Here is a 24,217-nt window from a genome sequence, read left to right as displayed (position 1 = left end):
ACGTGGAGCAGAATCAACCAAAGCCTTAGAACCAAATGTAAGAGGGAAAAAAGAGGGTGAAATCAGAGTTCTGTGTGCGCTCTGAAACTGAGCCGGAATGTGTGAGACGCACTTGGCTATGGTCAGTAGAACAGATCCAGATGTTTAAAACTTTGTTCATATCAAGCATTGTAATAATCCATTTGTAGAGTAATCTGGGGGGTACATACCAAACTGTTACCCCTAGCCACCACTAAGGAGTGGAAAAACAGATAACTTTTTTTTTTGTTCCGCACATCAGTAACTTTTAAAAAGAAACAAGCATTCATCGCTTATATAATAAAACACACAAAATATTCTGTGTGTATGAGGCTTTGGTTGGGTCCCCAGAGGGGTCAGCAATGCCAGCTCATTAAATCAGACTAGTGTCACATGGAATAACACACACACACACACACGCACTAATATTAAGGACAAAAATATAGTTTATTGTCAAAACCAGGACACTCCGTCGGGTGAAACAGGGGACACAATTAATAATTACACAAGGAAATCGTGCAAACGGGGACTGTTCCAGGCAAACCTGGGGGTATGGTCATCCCATGTAAATGAGATGCAACTACATAAACCATCTACTTTAAACCGAGGGAGAAAAACAACTTGGAAATTTTCTATCAGGCAACAGGTGATAAAGAAAAACTGCAGCACACCCATTGTTGCATATTTAGCATGCTAACCTTACTATTTTACTTTAGGGGTCAAAGTAGTCCTTGGGGTTTGCCTAGCTTTCCCTGAACGCTGTTCTTCTTTCTCTATGTCTCATTAGAGCCCTCTCCTCCCCACACCACAAGGTGTTACATTCCTCAAGCAGGCATGTTCTTTACACAGAGGTTTTCAGGAATGCAACAGCAACAGTCACGGTAGCAAAAGGAGAACACTGGAGTTTCCAAAGCATTTTAACAAACCTGAGCTATTTCATTTGTCTCCTAAACACCCTACGGGCTGGGAAGGCACTAGTATCCACAGTTTACAAACGAGAAAGCTCAGACTTAGGAAGCTCAGTTCCAAGGGCAAAACAACTATCCACAGCCACTCAGGACTGCGGCCCCATCCTGAGCTCGGTCAGTGTGGTCACTCTACGTGCCACTCGCTTCATCATAACGTACATTTTTTCAGTAGCCGGCCTTTCTTCAGGGACACACATTTCTGAGATTAGAGCGTGTGGCCCACATTTCTAGGAAAACCAGTTACAAGAAGTCCTGAGCTCATAAAAGAAAAAGCAGGTATTATCTGCATTACAAAGGAGTCCACGCTGAAAAAGAAAAGAGATCACCACAGCTTTCAATTAGAAGTATACATTCCTTTTGTTTTTTCAATAAAAGTAGGACAACTCACAAAAAATGTGACTTATCTACAACTTTCCAGGAATGTGTTCATTTTATAAAGTCAAATACACAAATAAATAAGTGACAACTATTTCCATATTATCTCACTAAATTCATATAAAAGTCCTGTGAAACAAGCAACCTGATGTGACAGAGCCGGAACTAGAACCTACTGGAGTTTTCTTACCACTCAAAGGCTTGAATTCAAGCCTGGTTCCACTACAAAATGTATAGTCGTTTCTTGAAAAAATGATGTATTATTTGTCCCTACCTACCTTTAAGAACTCGGAAAATAAAAGCATGCCTGTTTCCAATCCATATTTTGTTAAACAAAATGAGGAGTTAAAAGATATGTCCTAAACAAAGGCAAGTAAGATAAAGAACAAAATACTTAGGGCATAAACACTTGAAAGTGTCAAAGTTTCTCTCTCTCTTTTTTTTTTAATTGGGGAATTGGGGAGGGGGACCAGCCAAATTGTTGTTCTTCAATCTTAGCTGTGGAGGGCGCCAGTCACCATCTGGCTGCCCATCGGCAGCTCGTGGCCTCTAAGCTCAAGGTGCTGTTCAATCTCAGTTGCACGTGGGCGTAGCCACCATCCCATGCGGGAGTTGAACCAGCAGCCTTGTTGTTAAGAGTGCGTGCTCTATCCACTGAGCCATCCGGACAGCAGTTCAGCTCAAGGTGCCGAGTTCAGTCTTAGTTGTGGATAGGCATAGCCACCATCCCATGCAGCAGCCTTGTTGTTAAGAGCGCATGCTCTATCCACTGAGCCATCTGGGTAGCAGCTCAGCTCAAGGTGCTCAGTTCAAGTCTTAGTTGCGGGCTGGCATAGTCCACCATCGAACAGGCAGTCTTGTTATTAGGAGCACGTGTTCTCACCAGCTGAGCCATCCTGCCACCTGTTGGCAGCTCAGCAGCAGCTCAGCTTGGGTGCAGCTCACTGGCCCATGTGGGAATCGAACCAGCGGCCCTGTTGCTCAGAGCGTGTGCTCTTAAGCTAACTCTTAACCAACTGAGCCACTCGACCAATCCTCAAAGTTTCTTAAAGACATGACATCATCCAAAAATACAGCACTGCTCCTCCAAAGAGCCAAATCCAGAGGGTGTGCACCAAATCCAAACTCCACAGCTGACTGGCTATAATGAGGAAACTTTAAAATGATACTCCACCCTCCCCTCAAGGTATAACCCTTGCAGAGACAGTGGGCATTTCAGGCAAAAAAAGATCTAGGTTCTATACTTTGTGAGAACAAACAGGAAAATTTTAAGCCTTAAAAATGTTCATAGTCTGGTTTTCTAACTCTCTCACTTTTGGAACTACTGTCTAAGGAAATAAAAGAATAAAATAGCAACTATTACTAAATTTGCCATAGCAATTTTCATTCACTGATTCAACAAAAATCTACTGATGCCTGCCTAGTATATGAGGAACTGTTCTGGCCCCTGAAGACACAGCAGTTCCTCAGACAAAACCCTGACCCTGTGGGGCTTGCACTCTAGCAGGGGAGATGCACACAAACACACCAACACACAGGATGGCAGGTGGGCGCTGTGGAAGCTGACTACGTGTTTACCAACTGCATGAAAGAATGGTGGTAAGTACTACAGGGAAAAAAGGTGAGTATGGGAAATAGACAGTACTGGGTGCTGTTTTATATAGGGTGGTCAGAAAAGGCCTCGCTGCGCTGATATTTGAGCACGAGCCATGGGGCTATCCAGAGGAAGAGTGTTCCAGAAAGGAGGAGGAGAGGAAGAGCAACTGTTGAGTTTGAGATGCTTCTGAGACATCCAAGTAAAAACATCAAGGGAGAGGCCACACTTGAGCTATCTTTAAATACAACCAGATACGCTGTGAAACCAGATAAGACCACACAGGAAGTCAGTCAAAGCGACAGAAGAAAGGAACGAAAAGCTCAGCGCTAGGGCCATGCAACACCGAGAGACTGAGAAGCTGAGCGAGCCAGCAACACAGGCTGAAGACGGACACCAGAGGGCAGGGGAGTGAGTCAAGAGTGTGGCGAACAGGAAGTGAAGCGGAAAAAGGGTCTGAAGATGGACGTGATCAACCACGATCAGTTCTGCTGAAGGTCACTGAACAGGGCTGCTGGCCGCCTCTCAGACTTACGAATGTGGGTGTGGGAGATGGCAAAAACGGGCCACCAATTCTTTATAGCGACTCCTACCAAGAGGTGGAGCCTATTCCTCCGCCCTTGAATCTGGGCTTGGCCATGTGAGTCCCATTGGCCAGCAGGGCTTTGGCAAACAAGACCCAAGCACAGGTTGGCAAAGTGCTTGTGCGCTGGGGCCGCCCCTCTCTCCTGCTACCAGAAATCCTTTCACCATGGCGCGAATGAGCATGCTGGAGATGAAACACACATGGCCACTGCCCCAGCTGACCGCAAGCCGACTGACCACCAGACACATGAGTGAGGTCACTCTAGCCAGGAAGACCAGCCAGGCCAGCCCCAACCAGAGCTGCCCCTTGGAATTATAAGCAAAAAAGATGGTTTCTGTTCTAAATGTTGGGGTGGTTTGTTATGAAGCAAAAGCTAATGGATAAAGAGGAGGATAATGGTGACAGACAAGAGCTATTTCAACGGAGTAGCAGCATGGAAATCTGGTTGGTGTTGGATTAAGAATGAAGGGACAGACAGAATAGAACAGAAGGCTTCTGGCTGACACTGCCTGAGCTTTGGTGGCTTCCCTTTTTAACAAGGCCATTTCCTCCACCAGGAAACCGTTCACCAGGTTTCCCAAGCTTCTTCCAATGCCTCTACAAATATTAGGTTGTCGGAAAAGTCATGACGTATTTTTTTCTGTTTTCTGTTGCAAAAATGCGTCATGACTTTTCCGACAACCCAATAGATACAGCAGCACAATGAAGCACTTCACTGGGTACATCCAGCTATGCCAACGCAATCGCACCTCCGAACAAGATGTGGAGAGAATGCAGACGAGGGAACTACATACGCTGCGGCTTCACTGCCAGGAAGTTTTACCAATAAATCTGACTTTATATTTACAGCTGTCAGTAGAGGGGTGGGGGGCGTGCGTGTGTGTGCACGTGTGCACATGAGTCCCCACAGGGCACCTACCACATCTTGACAAGCCTTGACATGCTCATTACTTCTTATTTTCCAGGGAAATTATCTGAAAAAGAACTGTAATTGCACTTAAAAGCACTTGTACAATTTTTTAAAACAGCTTTTTAAAAAGTGAAAACTATATAAATTACTTACTTGGCAATCCGCAGTTTCCCAACTTCACCTCTGCCAGGGGCTTTCGCCCACTGCTGTGACAAATATTTAGGAACCTGGAACAAAGTAAAATACTAATAAGACTATGTTTTGCGCATTAACAAACCTTTTTAAACATAAAATGATATCTGCTTCAATCTGACTTTCTGGCTGTAACAAATGACCATTAAGTATCAAGCTCTCCTTACATGTTCTGCACCCTGAAGGAAACGAAGATATGCAAGAAATGACTTTAGCTCTCATGAGTCAGTCAGCCACGCTGGTGACACCAGAGGTTCAGAGATGAGAAAGGCTACCAGGAAAGGCTTCTCAGAGGAGCATAACACTGATCGTATTATAGAGAGACACCAGTGAGTTTAAGATGATTTTAAAAGTTAAGTTTTACTATGCATGGGATTGTAACTGACTACCATGAAGCATCTGCTGAAAGACAAGAAATTCTTAAATAGCTACAATTTATATACTACTACTTTCCTGACACTGTTATAAGCACTTTCCACACATTTATGCATTTAATCCTCATATCTTTATGAGGTAAATACTGTTGACTATCCCCATTTTATAGATGATGGATCTGGGGCACCTAGGGGTTATATATATAATTTAGCCAATGTTATATAAGTAGCAAAAGATGGAGCCAGGATTCAAAGCCAGGCAGTCTGGTTCCGGCACCTACGTAACCAGTCCACTATGTTGTGTCTGTACCTGGATACACGCAGTCAGAAGGGTACGGGAATACATGTTGAATCCCTACTACGTACCTCACCTCATTTTTTCCAAGGAGTCTGAACTCTGGAGTCATCACATGCCTTTATGGCTATGCTATCGTGAGGAGTGAGTGAGCTACTGCACATAAAGCACGAAGCAGAGCGCCTTACAGAAAGCAAGTGCTCAGTGAGCGTGAGGGTCATCCTCATCTCCCACAATAGTCTCGGAGTGATAACACGAACGTGAGTGTATCAGTGAGTCACAGGGAGCCTCGAAAGCTGGAAAGGAAAATCCATACAGCAAGAGTTCATTTGCAAAAAGAACCACCTGACTACTAGTCAAACAAATCGCAGTGCTTTGGATACAGTAAAAATTGAGGAGTAAAAAGGTCAAACCCTACTGGTATTTGTTCAATCACATATGCATTCTTTACAATAAAATTTAATGAACAAGTACTACGTGTCAGACAGCATCAGAGCTTAGGAAAGAGGAAGGGGGAAAGAAGCCAAAGCGTCAGGCACCAAGCTAGACACTTTACGTCCATTATCCCAATTAATCCTCCAATCACCCCACAAAAGCCGCTATCCTTCACCTCATCCTATAGATAGGAAAACTGAGGCTCACAAGACAGTCTGGGGAATATAATCAACAATGTTGTAAATATTTTTTAGGGCGCCAGATGGACTCACGTCTTGTTATGGAGTCCACTTCATAGTCGGTGTAGAGGCCTGACCACCGCACTGTATTGAAGCAGATGTTGAATAATATTGTATGTCAACTATAATTATATATTCATATAGTCACGGGACGTGGAGTAGAGAGTGGGAATGGAGTCAATGGAATTGTAATAGATAAGCATGATATGGGGGGAGGGCAATAGATGGGGAGAGGGGGGTTGTTACTCTGTGAGGGTGAAAAGGGTAACTATTGCATTGTTCTGTACACCTGAAACTAACAATAAAATAAAAAAAAAGAAAACTGCGGCTCAGAGGGTTGAAACTACATGGATGGCAGTGTCAGGCACAGAGCTTCACTCCAGGTTGGTCTGCGGCTCCCCTCCACACCCACTGAAGAAGAGTATGGAAAAGATGTCAGGGGAAGAAGGCTCTGATGATTCCACATCTTAGCAAAATTTCCACTACACTGCACTCCGATCCACTTCTTCATACAAGCTCAGAGGACCAGGCTAGCTTATGAGAAGTGTTTCTACCTATTAGGTCTCCTTTGATCATGGGTGCAAAGAAAACCCACAGAAACATACAGAGGATTCACTGACCTAAGTAACTGAACACTCCAGAGGCAGCTTTAAGGTGGCTTGATTAAGGACGCAAACGTCCCAGGGCTTTCTCCATCTCTTACCTCTCCCCTCCGCTGACTCAATTCTTTGACAGCCTCCCCCTGGAGTAGGAAGATGGCTGAAGCAGGTCCTGAAGAGAAAGAGTCCCCTTCTCAGAAGCCCCCAGCAAAAATGTGGGGTCTTTCACGGCTGAGTAGGTCATGTCCTTCCTTGGGCCTATCACTGAACCCAGAGGTGAGGCCCCTTCGCTGACCGCTCCTTTGGGGAGCTGTAGTCAACACCATTAAGTCACACAGACTGAAAAGGGGGAGCCGAGGTTTCCACAAAGTAAAATCAGGGTGCTGTTACAGCGTCAGAGGAAGTGGGTGCCGCTTAGGCAAAGGAGCAGATGTCCACAACATTCTCTGTCAGAACGAAATTACATGATCGGAAGCTGATCTGCACAAATCCTGCTACAACATCAGATACACCCGCGGCTCCCCGGACCATGTAAATCATCACCTATGGTCTCCATCTTGAAATAGTGCCTAACAAGTCAGCTTCTGGTTCTTGCTCTGTCTTTGATTTTTAACTCCAGGGAACCTTGGTGTCAATTACTCTAATGCAAAGAGAAAAGTACCTCGTGCAGACAGCAGCTTACTCTACCAATCAACTGCAAGCCACATGCCCTAATAAAGTCCTCAGGGGAAAAGAGTGTTTTTTTCCACCATATTCCAAGTTACTGTTCAAATGAGCCCTATATGTAGGTACCCCAGGACTTTCTCAGTAACAGTATCCCTTCTGCAGTCTGTATTTTGAGTAACCGTTCTGCCCACCATCTCCTAACTTCCTGGCTCTGTCCTCAGAACTTGGACTCCAACAATTAGTTCTTCCATCCCTTGAAATCACTACTCTGTCTTTACACGGTGCCCGAGCTGCTCACGCCCTCCCTTCTCTCTGTAAAGGACCTACGTGTCACAGCCCGTCGTTATGACCACTCCCTCCATCACCCTGGCCTGGCAGAACTTAAAGCCAATCAGTACTACCGCTTATTTTATTAATTTATTTATCTCCATTATTTGATTTGATTGTATTCCTCCTCTTCTTCCACACTTGCAACTGAGCAGCTGAAGAGAAATTCACAATCATGCTAAATGGTCTCACTTGAAACATGCAGCTACTAACATGGTGTAAGCCGTTCAGGTGCTCAGCAGGGTGACTCCAGCTCCCCAGTGGATTCGCTCGCTGCAGACGAGCCGCGCGCTCCTCACCTGTCACCCCGCTTCCCTCCTCCTCCCTCTGGGCTGACAACCTGACTGCCTCTTGCACTGAGCAAAGGCAACGCTCTTTCCTCAGTGAAAGAAAACCACCTTGACATTCACCACCGAGCCTAGGTGGGGCCTTACTCTGCGATCCCCTCTTAAAGCGGGAGATCCATTACGGCCAATCCCTCCACTTGTGCACGAATTTCTTTCCGAGTCTAAACATCTTTCCTTCAACTCTACCTTCTCTCCTCCACCCCCTTCTCTACTTACTTGTTCCCCCATCAGCAAAATGATACGCACACTGAGAGCTTACTAAATGCGGCAGAAGACTCTAGGTCAGCCCCCAATGACCCCACCCCGATAGTCACACCGTTGTGTAATGGATCCTTGAGTGAGAATGGGACCTGTGACTTGCTTCTAACCAGTACAATATGGCAAACGTGCTGGGACGTGACTTCGGTTACGTAAGGGTGTGACTTCACTGGCTTCCCGGTTTGCTCTGATGAAGTAAGTGAGCTGCCACGTGGAGAGGCCTGTGTGGCAGGAAGCTAAGGGTACGCGCCGGCCAACAGGCAGCTGGGCATTTAGGCCCTCGGTCCAACAACCCCAGGGGGCTGAATGATGCCAACCACAGAAGCTCGGGGACAATCCTTCCCCAGTCACAACTTCAGATGAGAACCCAGTCCCGGCTGACACCCTGACGCAGCCTGTCAGACTCTGAAGCAGGGACCCAAATAAGCCATGCTAGGTGGCCTGATCTACAAAAACAATGAAATAATGAATGTGTTGTTTAAAGCTACTACGTCTGGGGTTATATGTTTATATAGCAAGAGATAAACATTAAGTGACAAGTACTCTTCTAAGTATTTTATATACGCTAACCACTCAGTCCTTAGAATCATATGCTTTTCTCCATCTGACAAATGAGGAAACTGAGGGACTGGGAGGTGAGCACACGCGCTCACAATCACACGCCCAGTAAGGGCTCACTGGTCAGTCTGACCACCCACCCACTGTCCCATTTCCCTGCCTCTCTGCAGCAACACTCCGTGGAAGAGCTGTCTCTGCTCACTGCCTGCAGCTCCTACCCTGCCGTTTTCCTCTGCACACGGTCCTCCCCGCTCCTCCACTGCACAAAGTCCTCCCTGCTCCTTCTCTGCACACAGTCCTCCCCGCTCCTCCACTGCACACGGTCCTCCCCGCTCCTCCACTGCACACAGTCCTCCCCGCTCCTCCACTGCACACGGTCCTCCCCGCTCCTCCACTGCACTTTCCGACCACGTCACCAAGTGTCCAGACTGCAGGTTGAGAGTTCAGTCCCCTGCTGCTACGCCTATCGCAGCGTCTGGGAACTGCTTCTCCCCCCTCAAACACTTTCTTCCCCTGGCTTCAAGTCCCCCCAGTCTCTCCTGATTTTCCTCCTACTTCTCTGGACTCCCATTTTGGTCTCCATATGTGTAGATTCTGTCTCCTGACCTCCTAACTTCAGTCCTCGGACCTCCCTTCTCTGCCCACACCTGATCCTATGAGATCTCATCCAGTCTTGTGGCTTTAATACCAGCCGGCAGTTCTCCAGTTTACAGCAAGCCCAGGCTCTCCCCCCACGTCCCCACGTCCATATCCAACCGAGACCCAAACTCTCCATCTGAACACTCAGCAGACACGTGAAACTTAAAATCTCCCCAGCACAACTCCTACTGCTCCCTCGTAAACCTCTCCTCCTCCGATTTTCCACGGCTCAGCAAAGCCACCTCCATTCTTGCAGCACTCAGTCTGCAGCCGTGGAGTCACCCTGAATACTCCTTTTTATCTCCCATTCCACATCCGGTCAACTGACACATCCTCTCAGCAGCACCGCCACATTGCATCCGGACTCCTGCCCCTTCTCACCAATTCCAGGGCTCCCATCCTAGTCCCGTGTGTCTCACGCAACTGCTGTCATAGCTTCCCATTTCCTCGCTGCTGCTCTCGTCCACGTCCAGTTTCTCCTCAATGCAGCAGCCAGAGTGCCCACCTTAAAACGCACCTCAGATGACTGTGTTGTGCTCGAAGCCTCTCGATTTCTTTTAGAGACACCTCCACAGTGCTTACCACAATACATGCCAGCTACTTTTCTAAGCTCTTTGCAAGTATCGCTTCACTTAATCCTCACAACTCTATCATCATCCTGCCATTCTGCAGATGAAGAAACTGAGGCACCAAAAACTTTTCATTTGCCCAACAACTCCCAATTACTGGCGGTGAAGCCAGGACCCGGTCTAGCGCCATAATCACCAGCCCCTTCTGCCTCTCCATGGCTGCTGGCTTCCCAGGTCGCCCAGTAAAACTCCTGAGATGCTTAGATGGTTCAGCCCCCTGCTAGCCCATGTCCTAATTCATTCTCCCTCTCTCTCTCTCAATTCTAACTATAGGAACCTGTGAACACCCCCAGCACCATCCCATCTGAGGACCTGATTTGCTGTTCATTCTGTCTAGAATACTCTTCCCCAGATACCTGCAGGGCACGCCCCATCTTCTCCTTTAGGTCCTCCTGATCAGTGAGGCCCTCCCCCCATTTCAAAGAGCATACTTTTTGATACCTTTTACCCTGACATGGTTTTCTTCAGAGCACTTTTCACCTGCTCTGTATGTATTTACTGTCTATTCTCCCTCCCCATCAGGATGTAATCTGCACGAGGAAGATACTTTCTGTGTTTTGTTTACTGCCTATCCCTGGTATCTAGACTAGGCTGGCACATACTGGGAACAGAGCTGTTATTTTAATGACTGGATACCGTTGAAGAAATGTTAGCTCATGTTACCATACTGACAATGATGGCATTATTAGGATATACCTAGGATACAGAATTCAATTTTAATAAACCTCATTGCATTCTCAGAGGGAAACTTATTTCAGAGATCTACCTTAAAATAAGCAGCAAAAAGGGGAAATGCCGAGAGTGGAGTGGAGCATTTTCCTACCTGCCACTGTCCCCCCATAGCGGTTCCTTGAAATGTTGTGAAAATAAAGGGGTGACAAGAATGTTTTGGAGCCTTAGAACGCTGGGATGACATCGTGTTTCTTCAACACATTAACCAGGTCAGAATGCTGTGATCAAACTGCTGGAGACGACAATTTAGGTCATCCAACAATAAGAAAATAGTTCTTAGTGAAGTTAACTACATATCATAACTGAAACAAAATTATCAATCAAATTCAGTACAATAAATTGTACCTAATACAAGCGAGCAATTGCCAACTTAAAAAAAATATTATGTTCCAGAAGTTAATTAATAAAAACTACACTGTCATCATTGTTATAATAAAATTATAGGTTTCCAGGTAAACCCGCCAGCTTATTTAATTCAAAAGGCTGCCAAACCACTACCCCTTGCAATGAAAAACAGAATACAACAAGGACAGTATGTCAATCATAGGTAACTCTCTACACCAACAGCTTATGGAAATAGGCTTCCCAGAAGTTCCAGCCCATTAACCCTAAGTCTGAAAAAAGAGCGTGAGGAAAAAAAAAATGGTACACAGTAGGATTCCAAGGCTCCAAAATACGTTTTTTTTTTTTGGACAGCTGATATTTTAAAATAAAATATTTTACTTTTAAAGCAAAACTGTATATATTTAAGGTGTGCAACATGATTTAATATACAGTGAAATGATTACTAGAGTCAAGATAATTAATGTATCATCTCTTCACATAATTACTTTTTTTTGTGATGAGAACACCTGAAATCTACTTTCTTACTACATTTCCCCCAAACACTTTTGTCAACATGTCACTTGTAAGGTATCAGTATTGTTTCCACTGTCTTCACAATCTCTAAAAAAAAAACAACAAAAAATCAGATAGAGACAAGATAATAGGCACAACAAGGGAAAGTGACAGAAAAATGACTCACTTAAGCATTATTTCCTTAGGGAAACCTCCCTTGACCCCCCTCAGGTCAAATTCCTTTGTTATTCACATTCACGGAACACTATTCCTAGCTTCAGTGTCCTTATCTGTTGGTAATTGCTTCCATGAGGACTACCATTTCGTTGATGTCTGTCTCCTGCAGTGGACTATAAATCCTTGTTTACGGAGCATGGGCCATTTTGCTCACTGGAACACACTCAGAGCCTAGTACAATGACTGGCAATCAGTGAGGGCGTGCTGGACCAATCAGTCCTCCCACCCGTTTACTCAAGTGGGGCAGACCAATAAGGTCAACCCTGCCTTTGAAGTCAAAGTGCTCAGGTGACATGCAGACTTACTCCCCTAAGCTTCTCTGCCAACTTGGCTTCAAGTATCTCCTTCCCCAAATACTAGTCTCCAAAGCCCTGCTTCTGCAAAGGACAAGCAAATGAAGGGCACTGTAGTGGCCACTGTGATGTGACACCCGTTTCCCCGTGTAGGACTGAAGGCCTGTTCCCCCAGGTGCTGGGAGTGAGGCCAGACAGCCCTGAGCTGTCAGCCCTCTGGAATTGTCCCCACGATGAGAGGCCCTTAGGCCAAGGTCACACACTCTTGGTTTTCCCAGGGCAAACCATATGCAAAGCTTGGTAGATACAGGGTATAACTTGCCCTAACTCAGGGCAGCTGGAGGGCTCCCTGTGGAACTGTCCTGAGACTGCAGCACACCCTCTGCCCAGTCCTGCTTAAGCCCTTTCCTGCCACAGGTGGTGATCCCAAGAGACCTCTCTAATAAACCCCTGCACCCTAATCTCCATCTCAGAATCAGCTTCCCAGGGAACCCAGGCAACTCCCGTGTTCTCTTGAAAATCAGCATATGGAGCTGACAAGACCCAAGGTCACAAAAATGAAGTCCCCACCTCACCTATGTGCTCCAGGAAGATAACTCATTAAAGAGACCCAGCGCAATAAAAGACACTTTCTATTCCCAGCATAAGCTTTGTAGCCCAATAGACCTAAATCTGAATCACTGTCCTACGCTTGGGCAAGATAATTAACCTCACGAAGCCTCAATTTTACCATCTGAAAAATACAGGTAATTAGTACCGACTTCATAGGTTCACTTTGTAAAATAGTTGGCACATAAGAAATATAAGCTCCTTTTCCCCCCTACAAGGCTGTGGGTATCACCCATCCCAATTTCACCTCTCCCTGGTATATAGCTTTCTCTTTGGCAGCCCATGTCCAACTGCTTACCTGCCTGTGAAATAACAAAAGCCGAGCTTGGTGGCATCTGAGTCACTGAATGAAGGACATAATAGTCACAGGGGAGGATGTCTATCTCTCCTGTCCTGGTTCTCTCCTCCAACAAACATCAGTCAAAACGCTTATCAGAGGCAGGAAGGCTGGGCTAGAAGCACATCTGTTTGCTGGCTAGAAGGCTGTTTGGACCTGCAGCTTTTGTCCATACCTCCCCCTCTCCATTCCCAAAAAAGAGAAAGCATTTCTTATAACTCAGGACCCAGGGCGATATTCATTACTTACAAAAATCCCCCCACTCCTAATAACCCTGCCAGCTTTATCTCCCCCTCTTCCCCATCATGTACTTGACCCTCCAGCCAACCATAACTAGAGATGGTTTCTCCAGCAGTCTATTGAATAAATATTGGAAGCCAAACAACAGAACATCATTCACCATTTTAAATCACGATTTGGTAGAGGGAGGGTGTGTGACAGTGGTGTGACCAGTTGGTGACTTAACAGTGGCACAGACTGAGGAACTACAAAAAACCAGCTCCCAGACAAGATAAAAACTGTGACTGCTTACATGTTTTTGCAGGTGATATTTATTATAACGTGAAATCCAACCACGTCTATTATCTATCAAAGCTTGTTTGGATTATTATTCGCTTGTAGATTTGAGATAGTCAAACCCCAGAAATGTCATTTCATTAGGCCAGCACAGTACAGGTACTGGCTATTCTGGTACAAAATCCACTATATTTGCTTTTTCCTGAATAACTAGCTCTCCCCAGCCCTGCTGGGAAGGTTTTTCTAACTAACCCACTCCACCGGCTCTTCTTAACTGTTACCTTCCCCGTGGAGTCTTCCCTGTTCTGGCCAAACAAATGGTTTCCCTGCTCAAAACACTCAGATCTCATACGTACGAGTATACCTCTTACTGTACTTACCTGTTCTACACCTGTCTAGTTATGGAATTAATAAAATACATACAAGGTGGCCCATAAACTTTTAGATGGCTCTAAGAAGAAACTCACCTATTTTGCAATCAATTATCCTCAAAGTCAGAACTCAAGGTGTAGCTGATAATGAGAAATGTTCATGTATAGAGAAAAAACTTGAAATCAATATGTGGTTCTATTCACAAATTCTGATTGGATGAGATGAAAGACACACTTTCTAAACAAATGTTATATTTTAATATCACACAAAGAAAGCTGAAAATGAAATTTACCATTACAATTTGATGCACCCAATTTATTACTATGTTTCAGAGATGAAAATCCAAGTGTGCACAAGATATGGGCATGAAAATCAGACTGGATGAGAACCCCGGTGCAAATGAAACAAGTTTAAACTACCTGACAAGTGTGAAAATCAAACCCCATCACCTATTAAGACTCTTTTAACTAGAGTAGAAATAAAAGTTGTTAAATAACGGCGGAACAAGAATGTATTTCGGAACAGAAAGTATTTGCTAGCAATTCTCGTCCTCTTTCCAAGGTAAGGTTGTCCAGAACTGACAAGAAAGTCCTTTCACACCCTGCAAAGATTTGCAAACCTGTGATTTTCTTTGACACATAAGATCAGAAAAAGAAACACTGCATGCCAAGTTGATACCAGGAAACTATGATATTGCAAACGATAAATAATGAAACATAACTACCTTTGTAAAACAAGAACAAATCATTGGCTTGAATTGAGTTCTTTTTAGAGATAAAATGTATTAAAATCGTCATATATGAGAGATCACTAACATTTTTGAACTTCATCTGAGATTCATTACATTCTTTCACATTCTCACTTAGTCAATCATCAAATCCTGACAACTTACTAAAAAGTTTCCCTAACTCCTCAGACTTCATTATCACAAACCAATGATCCTGTGATAATTTTCTGATTTTGACTCTGGTTATCTTCCCCTCAAACTTTTTTTTTTCTGAAAGAATCATTTGCATCGCTGCATTATTTAAAACTCTCCTAAACGTTCCTCACTTCCTAGAGACTAAAGACATCCCCATTTCACAATATAGTGATATGAGTATATGTTCCCAATCTTTTTTTACACAGACCCTCTGCTCTAGGCATAATACATAATAAACTCCTCTTCATTTCCCAGGACGCATCACGTTAACATGCATTTTCAGTCTTGCATTTCTGTCCCACTCTCCATGGTATACTATGCTATGCCTCTGTCCACCCATCCAAATCCTGGAAGGTAAAAACATTTACGGAGCATTTACTGTGCTCCAATTATAAATACATCGCCTCAAGTTCCACCATTTTTTCAAGCTCTTTCTTTCAGTCTGCAAAGCAGATGGCCTTAATGCATCTCCTCCATTTAGCATGCAGTAGAAGAGAGAAACGCTCATTTACTCCACCGTTTCAAGTCATACTGATATAGCTGTGACAAGTCCAATGAGTGCCAGAGATTAGGGCTGGGTTGAAGATAAGAGATCATTCATTCATCACATATCTGCTGGGCAATTACCATGTGCCACACACAATTCTGGGTGTGACAGACAAGGATTGCTATTCTCGATGCTATTCTCATGCAATGTAGCTGTGTGCGCAAGTGCTGGGGACAGGGAGGTAACCAACGCTGAACATATAAACACAGCATCACTCTAGAGTCTAGACTATGAAAAGCGCTTGGAAGACTGTAACACAGGTTTGACAGGCTAACCAAATGATCATAGGGAGCTATTTTAAAGAGGTGGACAGGAAGGGCCCCCAGATTTCATTGATGAGAACTCAGCCAAGTGATACAAGTTTTTAAAATTTAACAAACCATAGGTCCCTACGTTTTACTTAGGTTCAAAGATTCATAATGACATGTGCACATACATATATCTTATGAAACTCTCCTAAGACACAACACTCCCCAATATGAAAGAGTCAAGCACAACCATGTGCTAAGGGCTGATCAAGATTTGCTGGCTTTACCAAAAAAGCCATTTTTGACGGGCAGTTTCAGGAGACCCACGCGTGGTCTGCAAGAACTCTCCAGGCCCACGGCGTGAGCTCAGAACTCAGCTCTCCTGAGAACGCCACTAAGGGCCATCGCCCCAAGAGGACACCGTAAGGCGACGCAAGACATCCGTTCTACTTTCTGGCGGAGAAAACTGTACAGGCAGCAGACACTCTCAGCTTCCTTTACAAGGCTCAAGACTAATATCCGTTTCACCGAGAGAAGATGCGGAAATTCTTCAGTCTGGGGTAAAAATGCACCGCTCGCATCGGGGTCACCCAGGCAGGGCCCCAGGAAGACCAGGTCGTGGGGCATGCAGACCCCTGCCAGGCAGGTTCGGACTCTTCCTTGGCTGAAAGACGCTGTGTGTGGTTCCCTACACTACTTCCCTCGTCTGCAAACGAGCGTAACAGTGAGTCCTGCCTCTCAAGACAGGTGAAGCTCCAACGAGACGACCGCAAAGAACTTTAAAAGGTGTACGGAGTGGGACCGTCTCAAGCCGCTGAAACTCCTTCCGCGGACCAGGAGGAGCGCAAGGCGGAGGCGCGCGGACATTACCTTCACCAGCCACACTCCGGTGTTCTGTTTGGCGCCCGTCAGGTCAAGCTCCCCACGCTCCGCCATGGTCTGTCGCCAGAGGAGGCGTGCGACCCAGAGCAGCGACTTCGGGAGAGCGTCCGGAGCCCGAGGCAGGCCGCGGCGGGAGACCGACGGGGAAGTGCCGGCGTCCACCTGCCAGGAAGCTGGGAACCCAGGGAAAGAGGAACACGCCGCCGGCAGCCTGGAACTGCGCTTGCGCGCACCACTGTCGGTACGGCGCGCGGGTGCAGACAAACTTCCTGGTTCCGCAACTGTTTTGAGTGGGCGTGGCTACTAGTGCAGCCTGTGTCCGAGTGATTAAAACCTATAGGGTGCAACGGGCCAAAACGTCAGCAATGCATTAAAAGACTAGGTCAGCAGAACTGAAGAAACTGTCGAAAGAGAAAAAAGGGGTTCAAAGAGACAAAGGCTGTCAGTATATCTCTAACCCTGGCCAAGGAGAGACAGCATTTGGAGGAGAGAGTGCTGGAGTAATAAACAGATTAAGTGAATTAGCACAAGTGAGCACTGGGGTCGGACTGAGTGGCCCTGGATATACTAAAAACATGCTGTATCTAGACCTAGAAAAAAAAAAAGCAGTGTCTCAACTGAGAAGCTACCTGAGCACCTCTGATTAAGCAAACCAAGCACACCCTTTTCAGACTCCAAAACCCAGAGTCCGTATAATTAGGTCAGTGACAGTAGACGTGTAAGAGATGAGCCTGGTTGTTAAATTCCACTGCTTAAACAGTTTTCTCTCTCACTTCTTGCCTCTAGAATAAAATTCAATGCTCTCTACACAGGCCCTCTTAATTTGACCCCTGCCAGTTAATCCACCCACCACACATCCAACCATACTGAACCCATCAGACCTCCCCGAATGTGTCAGAATCTCCGTTATTTCAGGGCCTCTGCACGCTTGATCCTCATTAGTCAGATGCCCTATTCTTCACTCTCCCCCATCCACTCCTCTGATTGGCAAAGTTCTACTTAGGTTTCAAGACTAATAGAAATATCAACTCCCCCTGAGGAAGTTCGTTTTGCTTCACATATCACAGTGTGTGATATTTCCCACGACTCATTATAATATACATGTTTACATGCTGCCTTTGCTTTCTAGACTATGAGCTCCTCCTACGCAGAAATAGGGCTTTTTTCATCTTATATCCACAACATCTAGCAACATCTATTGTCAGATTTCAATAGGCTTTGGCTGAATGAACATTCACTAAAAAGAAACAGACAGTAAGATATTGTAAGAATGGCAACTAATATTGCATTGAATCACGCATCCGATCTATGCATATAATTGAACAAATTCCATGTCTGTGAGCATTTAAAAAAAGCCATTCTGTCTCTGAAATCAGCTGGGAAAACTAATAGGAAAGATGGAAGACCAAGCACGCATTGAAAAGGAAGATTGCATTCTTGTGTCACAGCTTGGGAAAGAGCCTCAAAACATATAAAGGACAAGGGGATGAAAAGAGCTGCTTTAAGCTTTAATCAAATAGAAGGGAAAAAATGTTAATAAAAGACCCAAAGAGAAGGGAACTAAGCTAGCCTGGAGCATTCCGGTAAGAGACTTTAGAGTAGAGAATTAGGACCTTGGCCTTGATTATGGGTCACGTGTGTGTGTGTGTGTGTGTGTGTGTGTGTGTGTGTGTGTTTACAGGGATTGGGGGAGAATAAATACCTAAAGAAGAAGAAGAAACAGCTAAGGAGAAAAGAAAAGGTGACTATTTAAAAATGATTATATAGGGAAGAAGAAGAAAAAAAACCCCAACAATGTATTGAGCACCTCATCCTCACACACTGTTGAATAAAGAACAAACTCCCCTTATCTCTCCTTTTCAAACCCCCTTCCAGCTCGAGGAGGGATACTTATGAGCTGTGAGACAACAGGAGGACAGAGGCTCTGTGAACCAAATTCACAGATTTACTCTGGAGACTGACGCTAACAGATATTGCAGCCAGAGTCTTCCCCTCTGAAGGCCTATAATATGCCAGACACTGATAATTTTGGCCTCATCCAACTTTATGCTCCTTCCACCATGATTCCAAACCCTTACTACCCATTGTTACACATGTTCTCTGGATTTCTGCTCATATAAATTATAAAATTTAAGTAGTTCTTTTGGAGGATAGCACACCTCCACATAGGTCACACTTTGTATCTCATCCTTAGGGGCCTGATGGAATTTGAGTCTAGTTACAGGTCTAGAAGCAAAGAGGGGTGGTGGGTGGTGGGTCCCGAGAGAATTAGCATTGTTACCTTAGGGGGAACCATTGCAGTTTCCTTGGACAAGTAGGGTTAATCCCCTCAGAGGGGCATAGGAGGTGGAATGGTAGCTACCCCGGGAGGTGGGGAGGCTAGTTCTACTGCAGGGAGGCCACTTCCACTGGCAAAGATGATGCATCAGAATTTAGGCGCTCAATGTCTCCAGCTTTATTAGGGTCTCCCCACATGTCCCTATTCCAGCTTACAGGATCCCATTCTTTCCTAGTCAATGCTTTCACGGTAACAGCAGACACCTTATAAGGCTGGGACTTCAACTTGTGTTATAATTCAGCCAGTCACAGGATGAGTCTATGCTTGATTTTCAGCCATCTCAGCCCGGAGGCTGCAGGAGACAAGGGTCTTTTCAGGGCACACATAGAAGCTTTCAGGTCACTTACGCATTGCTTGAGCTGGTAATTCCAATCCCTGAGCTCACCCCTTTCTGTCATCATCACTTTGTCCAGCAACATTAGAAGCCACCAGCCAATCTCATTATATTGGTTAGTTTTCTTAAAATGTTCAAAAGCAGCATATACACAGCCACTCAGACCCTTGCTTCTTATAAGTAACTGATTAGGTATACCCAATGCAGATATTTTATGGAAATCTTTTGCCCAATCACACCACGGATTATCAATGCTCTCTTTACTACTGGAAATAGAGTCATTTGCATCTTTAAATCTAATCGGAGTAGACAGCCAATTGCAGAAACCCTAGAACCAATTCAGAAAACTCATCCTTAACATTCTGTCCCTCTAGAACCGTTCTCAGTACCAAAATCTATATTAGTCTGGATTCGAGAGAGAGAGAGATAATGTTTATGATATAACATTTATATCATACTTTATATATTAAATAAAACTATAGTTAGGAAACAGCTCTGAAATACTTGATCTAAATGCCCAGATAAAAATCACAAATAAACAGTAAGTCCTAAAATACCATATTAAACAGATGGAGAGAGAGATTATAAGAAATCGGTTCACACAATTATGGAGGCTGAGAAGTCCTAACATCTGCAGTTGTCAAGCTGGAGACCCAGGATGGCATAATTCCAGCCTGAGTCCAAACGCCTGAGAAGCAGGAGAGCCGAAGGTGTCAGTTCCAGTCCGAGTCCTAGTCCAAAAGGAGGAGAAGATTGATGTCCTGGCTTGAAGACAGGTAAAGAGAGCCAATTCTCCCTTACTGAACCTTTTTCCCTATTTTAGCCTTCAATGGGTTAAGTGAGACCCACCTACATAGGGGAGGACAAGCTGCTTTACACAGTCTACTGATTTAAATGTTAATCCCTCCAGAAACACCTTCACAGACACACCAAGAATAACGTTGAACCAAACATTTGGGCAACCTGAGGCCCAGTCAAGTTGACACATACAACTAATCATCACCAGTGCAGCCCAAAAGGCAACTCTAAAATTCTTTACTCTTCCAGATGATTGACGAGTCAAGTTCTTATTAAGTATTTTAAGGCACAAATGCAAGTCAAGAAAAGAGGGCTCAAGTATTCACTGCTGGCTGGAATTTTCCCAAGAAGCCCAGTAGTGTGTAGACCAACCTATGACACCATCTTCACTTAGGGTTTGGATTCTGGTTTGGCCCTCAAGGCAGCCCTATCTGCTTAATAGGAGAATTACGTTCTCTTTATGGGTCTTCTGGATCAGATGCAGCATGAACGAATTCCCCAACCACCCCAGCCACCACCAAATGTGCTTTAGTCAACATAAATGTTCACAGCATCTGGTCCCTGGACAAGCTCATTAGGATCCTCTGAGGGAATGTGCTCAAAATGCAGACACCTGAGCCCCAATCCACATGAACAAAATCAGAATTTCTGGAAGTGCGTCAGGAAACTGACATTTGAGCAAGCTCCCTGGGTATTTCTTGGGCACACCAAAATCTGAGAACCATTGTTCTAATCCCACCTTGACAGAGTTTATTAGAACCAGGCCAGGCTCCAAGGTGAGAGGCATGATAGAAAGCTTACCAAAATTCTTCTCTTTGTCATTTGTCTTACAGCTGGAATTCCCTCATTCCTGGTAAATTCCGAACACCACAATTTTATCATGCAGCCATTAGAGTATCCAAGCAGCAAAACCATCAGGGGAGATGTTACGAGTGAGTTGAGGGGATTAGGATGATATTAACAAGTGGCTGAGTCCACGCTCCAGTTTTGCCCTTGGCCAATCCACATGGGCCCAGTGCCTCTCCAAGCCAGAAATTCTCTCTTTGTTCACACTCACTCAGAAACATAGGCAAAAAAAAAAACAAACAAACAAGCAAACACCATCACAAAGGCCTTCTTAGTAATCCAGGCTTACTATTTCTTACTGTTTAATGATTACATATAATGATTTTCAATCAAAAATTACAAGTGAATGTGGCAATGTGGTAATTAATTAGATTTCGCCTCCATCGGTGATATCAGAGAGAGAGAGGTGATTTTGCTTTGATATTAAACCAAGGCTATAACACCCCATCTCTCAGTTCTCCCTGCCTTTCCCTTCACCTCAACAGTTCTCTCTTTCACAGAATACCCACTTCCCCTGGGAGTCTCCTGGTTTCCCCAGCCATGTGCAAACAGGAAGAAATGCTGCCTAAAATCTTTTCCATAAAAAGCGTGAGCTTCAGAGTTCAACATATTTTTGAGTCCTGGCTTGCCAGCAAGCTGGCCTAATTATTTTACTGTCTCTGCACCAATTTCCTTGCTTATAAAATGGGGTTATTATACCTAACTCATAGAGTTCTTACATGAATGAGAAAACAAATCAAAATGACAACACTAGTTACATTGAATTATAGAGAGTTAAATAATTGAAAGGAAGCACAAAAGATTTATGGTAGGCAGTGAAATGCTGGTAAATATTTAAGCACTGGTTTTCCTAACCCCGCCCCTGAAAAAGCTCTGGTTTCTAGTGTTTGCCGATTTTTGGGGTGTATGTGCTCCTTCCATAGCCTATTTCAAGCTACCACATGATGTCACCAAATGCAGAGCTGGAGGAGATGCATAGCATCACGCCACTGTACAGTAATTTCGCCATGTGGGTACATTAGACATAAATAAGTTCAAGAGCATAGATCACAGTAAAATAATTAGGTAGTGATGCGTTTTTAGTTTCTATTACCTTTGTGTTTAATCTAATTTATTGAATCGTTAGTGTCCTGGAAAAAGGGAGTGCCGTCTGCAAACCCTGAAGGGAGAAGAACGTTGTGTGTTGGCGTCTGTGGAACAAGAGGACCCCAGCGCACGGAGCACAGTAAGTGGGGAGGTGATGACAGCGCCACCACCTGGAGAAGGAATGGGAAGCCAGGCCATGAGAGGCCTTGGGAGCCATGTTCAGAGAACGTGTAAACTCCGAGAAGAGTTTTAAGCTTGAGTATGACATCATCAGATTTACATTTTTTTAAAAATCCCTCGCGCTGCTGTGGGAAAATTTGGATGGGAAGGGGCCAGCACGGAAACGAGTTCAGATTAGTTCCGACATTACTGCACTAACCCAAGTGGGAGAGGGTAGTGGGAGGGTTAGGAAGGTGGCAGTGGAGATGCAGACAATGGATGAATTGGGAACATATAGACTTAGGAGGTAGAATTGACAAGGCTTTGTGATTCCTTGCTGTCTGTGTAGCAAAATACCATCTACCAAGTGATAATTCAGTATAAGAAAATACAACACACACACACACACACACACACACACACACACACACACACAGCGTTGCTCCTTCTGGGGCATCAAACAAGACTGCATGCCTTTTGCCTGATGGATGACATTCAGTTGAGTTGCTTTGGTTCGTGCCTTATGTCTGATGTGACATACAACTGCTGTGACCTGCAAGAAGCCTTCACTCTCATTAAGTCATCTGATGGCCCATTGGGGGTTACTCTGGGAATAAAGTGAGAAATAAACCATAATAATATTTGATCTGTCATTGCTATAATGAAACCCAATTTGTTTTCATATATAATTTACCAAAACACTTATATCATACTTTATTTATTAAATAAAATTATAGTTAGGAAATAGCTCTGAAATACTTGATCTAAGTGCCCAGATAAAAATCACAAGTAAACAGTAAGTCCTAAAATACCATATTAAACAGATGGATCCTCACTAGCATTCAGATTTCAAAGCCAGAGAAGCCATACGTGCTGAATATCAATGAGGAATTATGTCCACATTACTGCTAAGAGCAAAAGCTGGGTCTTTCCTATTGATGGATGAGACTTTCTACCCAAATACACAAACATTAGGGGCAGGGTTAGGTGGAAATATTAGCTCCAGCAAGAGTGTGTCTGCCTCATCAATGGCTAGCGTTGAGAATAGACGAGTTTAAGGCTCCTTTCTGTAAGTAGCACTTGTGCCACACAGCTTTGTAAATGCAATTTTTCCTTCTCTCTCATTAAAGTGACTGAGCTGATGATGGCTGTGCTCCGTGAAGTTGTGGGGGATGCAGGGTTCTTCCATCTTATTATTTCACCATCTCTTGGGTGGTGTTCTTATCTGCATAGTGGGCCACAACATCTGCCTTTTCCAACCAGCAGGAAAAGGGAAAGGGGACAGGATTACACATCCCTTTGGCCAGAGCTTGAAAATATTTTTTTTCATAGCAATGTTATTCACAATAGCCAAAAGGTGGAAGCAACTCAAGTGTCCACTGATGGATGAGGAAGAACAAGATATGATATATACATACTATGAAATATTAGTCAGTCTTAAAAAGGAATGAAATTCTGACACAGGTTATAATATGGATGAACCTTTAGGACATGATGCTAAGTGAAATCAGCCTGTCACAATAGGGTAAATAGTACAATTCCATTTATATGTGTTTTTAGAGTAGTCAAATTCATAAAAATATGGTAGAAACAAAGAGTAGGATGGTGGTTGCCAGCGGCTGGAAGAGGTGGGAATGGGCAGTTATTGTTTAATGAGTACAGAGTTTCAGTTTTGCATGATGAGAGAGTTCTGAAGATAGATGGTGGTGATGGCTGCACAACAGTGTGGATGCACTTCATGCCATTGAACTGTACAGTTTAAAATGGGTAAGATGGTAAATTTTATATTACTATGTGTATTACCACAATTTTTAAAAACACCTAAAACTAGGGGGGTGGGAGTAGAAGAGGGTAAAGGGGTCCACTTTATGGTGAGGAAGGAGAACTGACTGGGTGGTGAGCACACAATGCAATATAAAGATGATGTGTTATAGAATTATATACTTGAAACCTATATAATTTTAGTAACCAATGTCACCCTAATAAATTTAATAAAAACTTTAAAAACACCTAAAATTAAAAATAAACAAAAAATTCCATAGTCTAGATTGTTCATACATTGTAATTGTTTGAGATATCTCTTTGTTTTCTCTCTCTCTCTCTCTCTCTCTCTCT

General features: G+C 44.3%; 1 protein-coding gene across 1 annotated transcript in view; it reads right to left on the bottom strand.

Moving 5' to 3' along the window:
- The window catches only part of GTF2F2 (general transcription factor IIF subunit 2), a 126,083-nt gene extending 109,321 nt beyond the window's left edge, over nt 1–16,762 (bottom strand). Inside the window, exons 1-2 of the mRNA XM_019650347.1 lie at nt 16,530–16,762; nt 4,605–4,678 (exon numbers count right to left, since the gene is read on the bottom strand). Of these exons, the coding sequence (XP_019505892.1) occupies nt 4,605–4,678; nt 16,530–16,595 (140 nt within the window). The 5' untranslated portion in view covers nt 16,596–16,762. The remainder of the gene's footprint in view (nt 1–4,604; nt 4,679–16,529) is intronic.
- Between the last annotated feature and the right edge of the window lie 7,455 nt (nt 16,763–24,217).

The sequence above is a fragment of the Hipposideros armiger genome, unplaced genomic scaffold (assembly GCF_001890085.2).
Source record: "Hipposideros armiger isolate ML-2016 unplaced genomic scaffold, ASM189008v1 scaffold_139, whole genome shotgun sequence".
In the NCBI taxonomy this organism is placed as follows: domain Eukaryota; kingdom Metazoa; phylum Chordata; class Mammalia; order Chiroptera; family Hipposideridae; genus Hipposideros; species Hipposideros armiger.
Note: the sequence above shows the minus strand (reverse complement) of the source record. Positions and strands in the feature narration are given on the sequence as shown.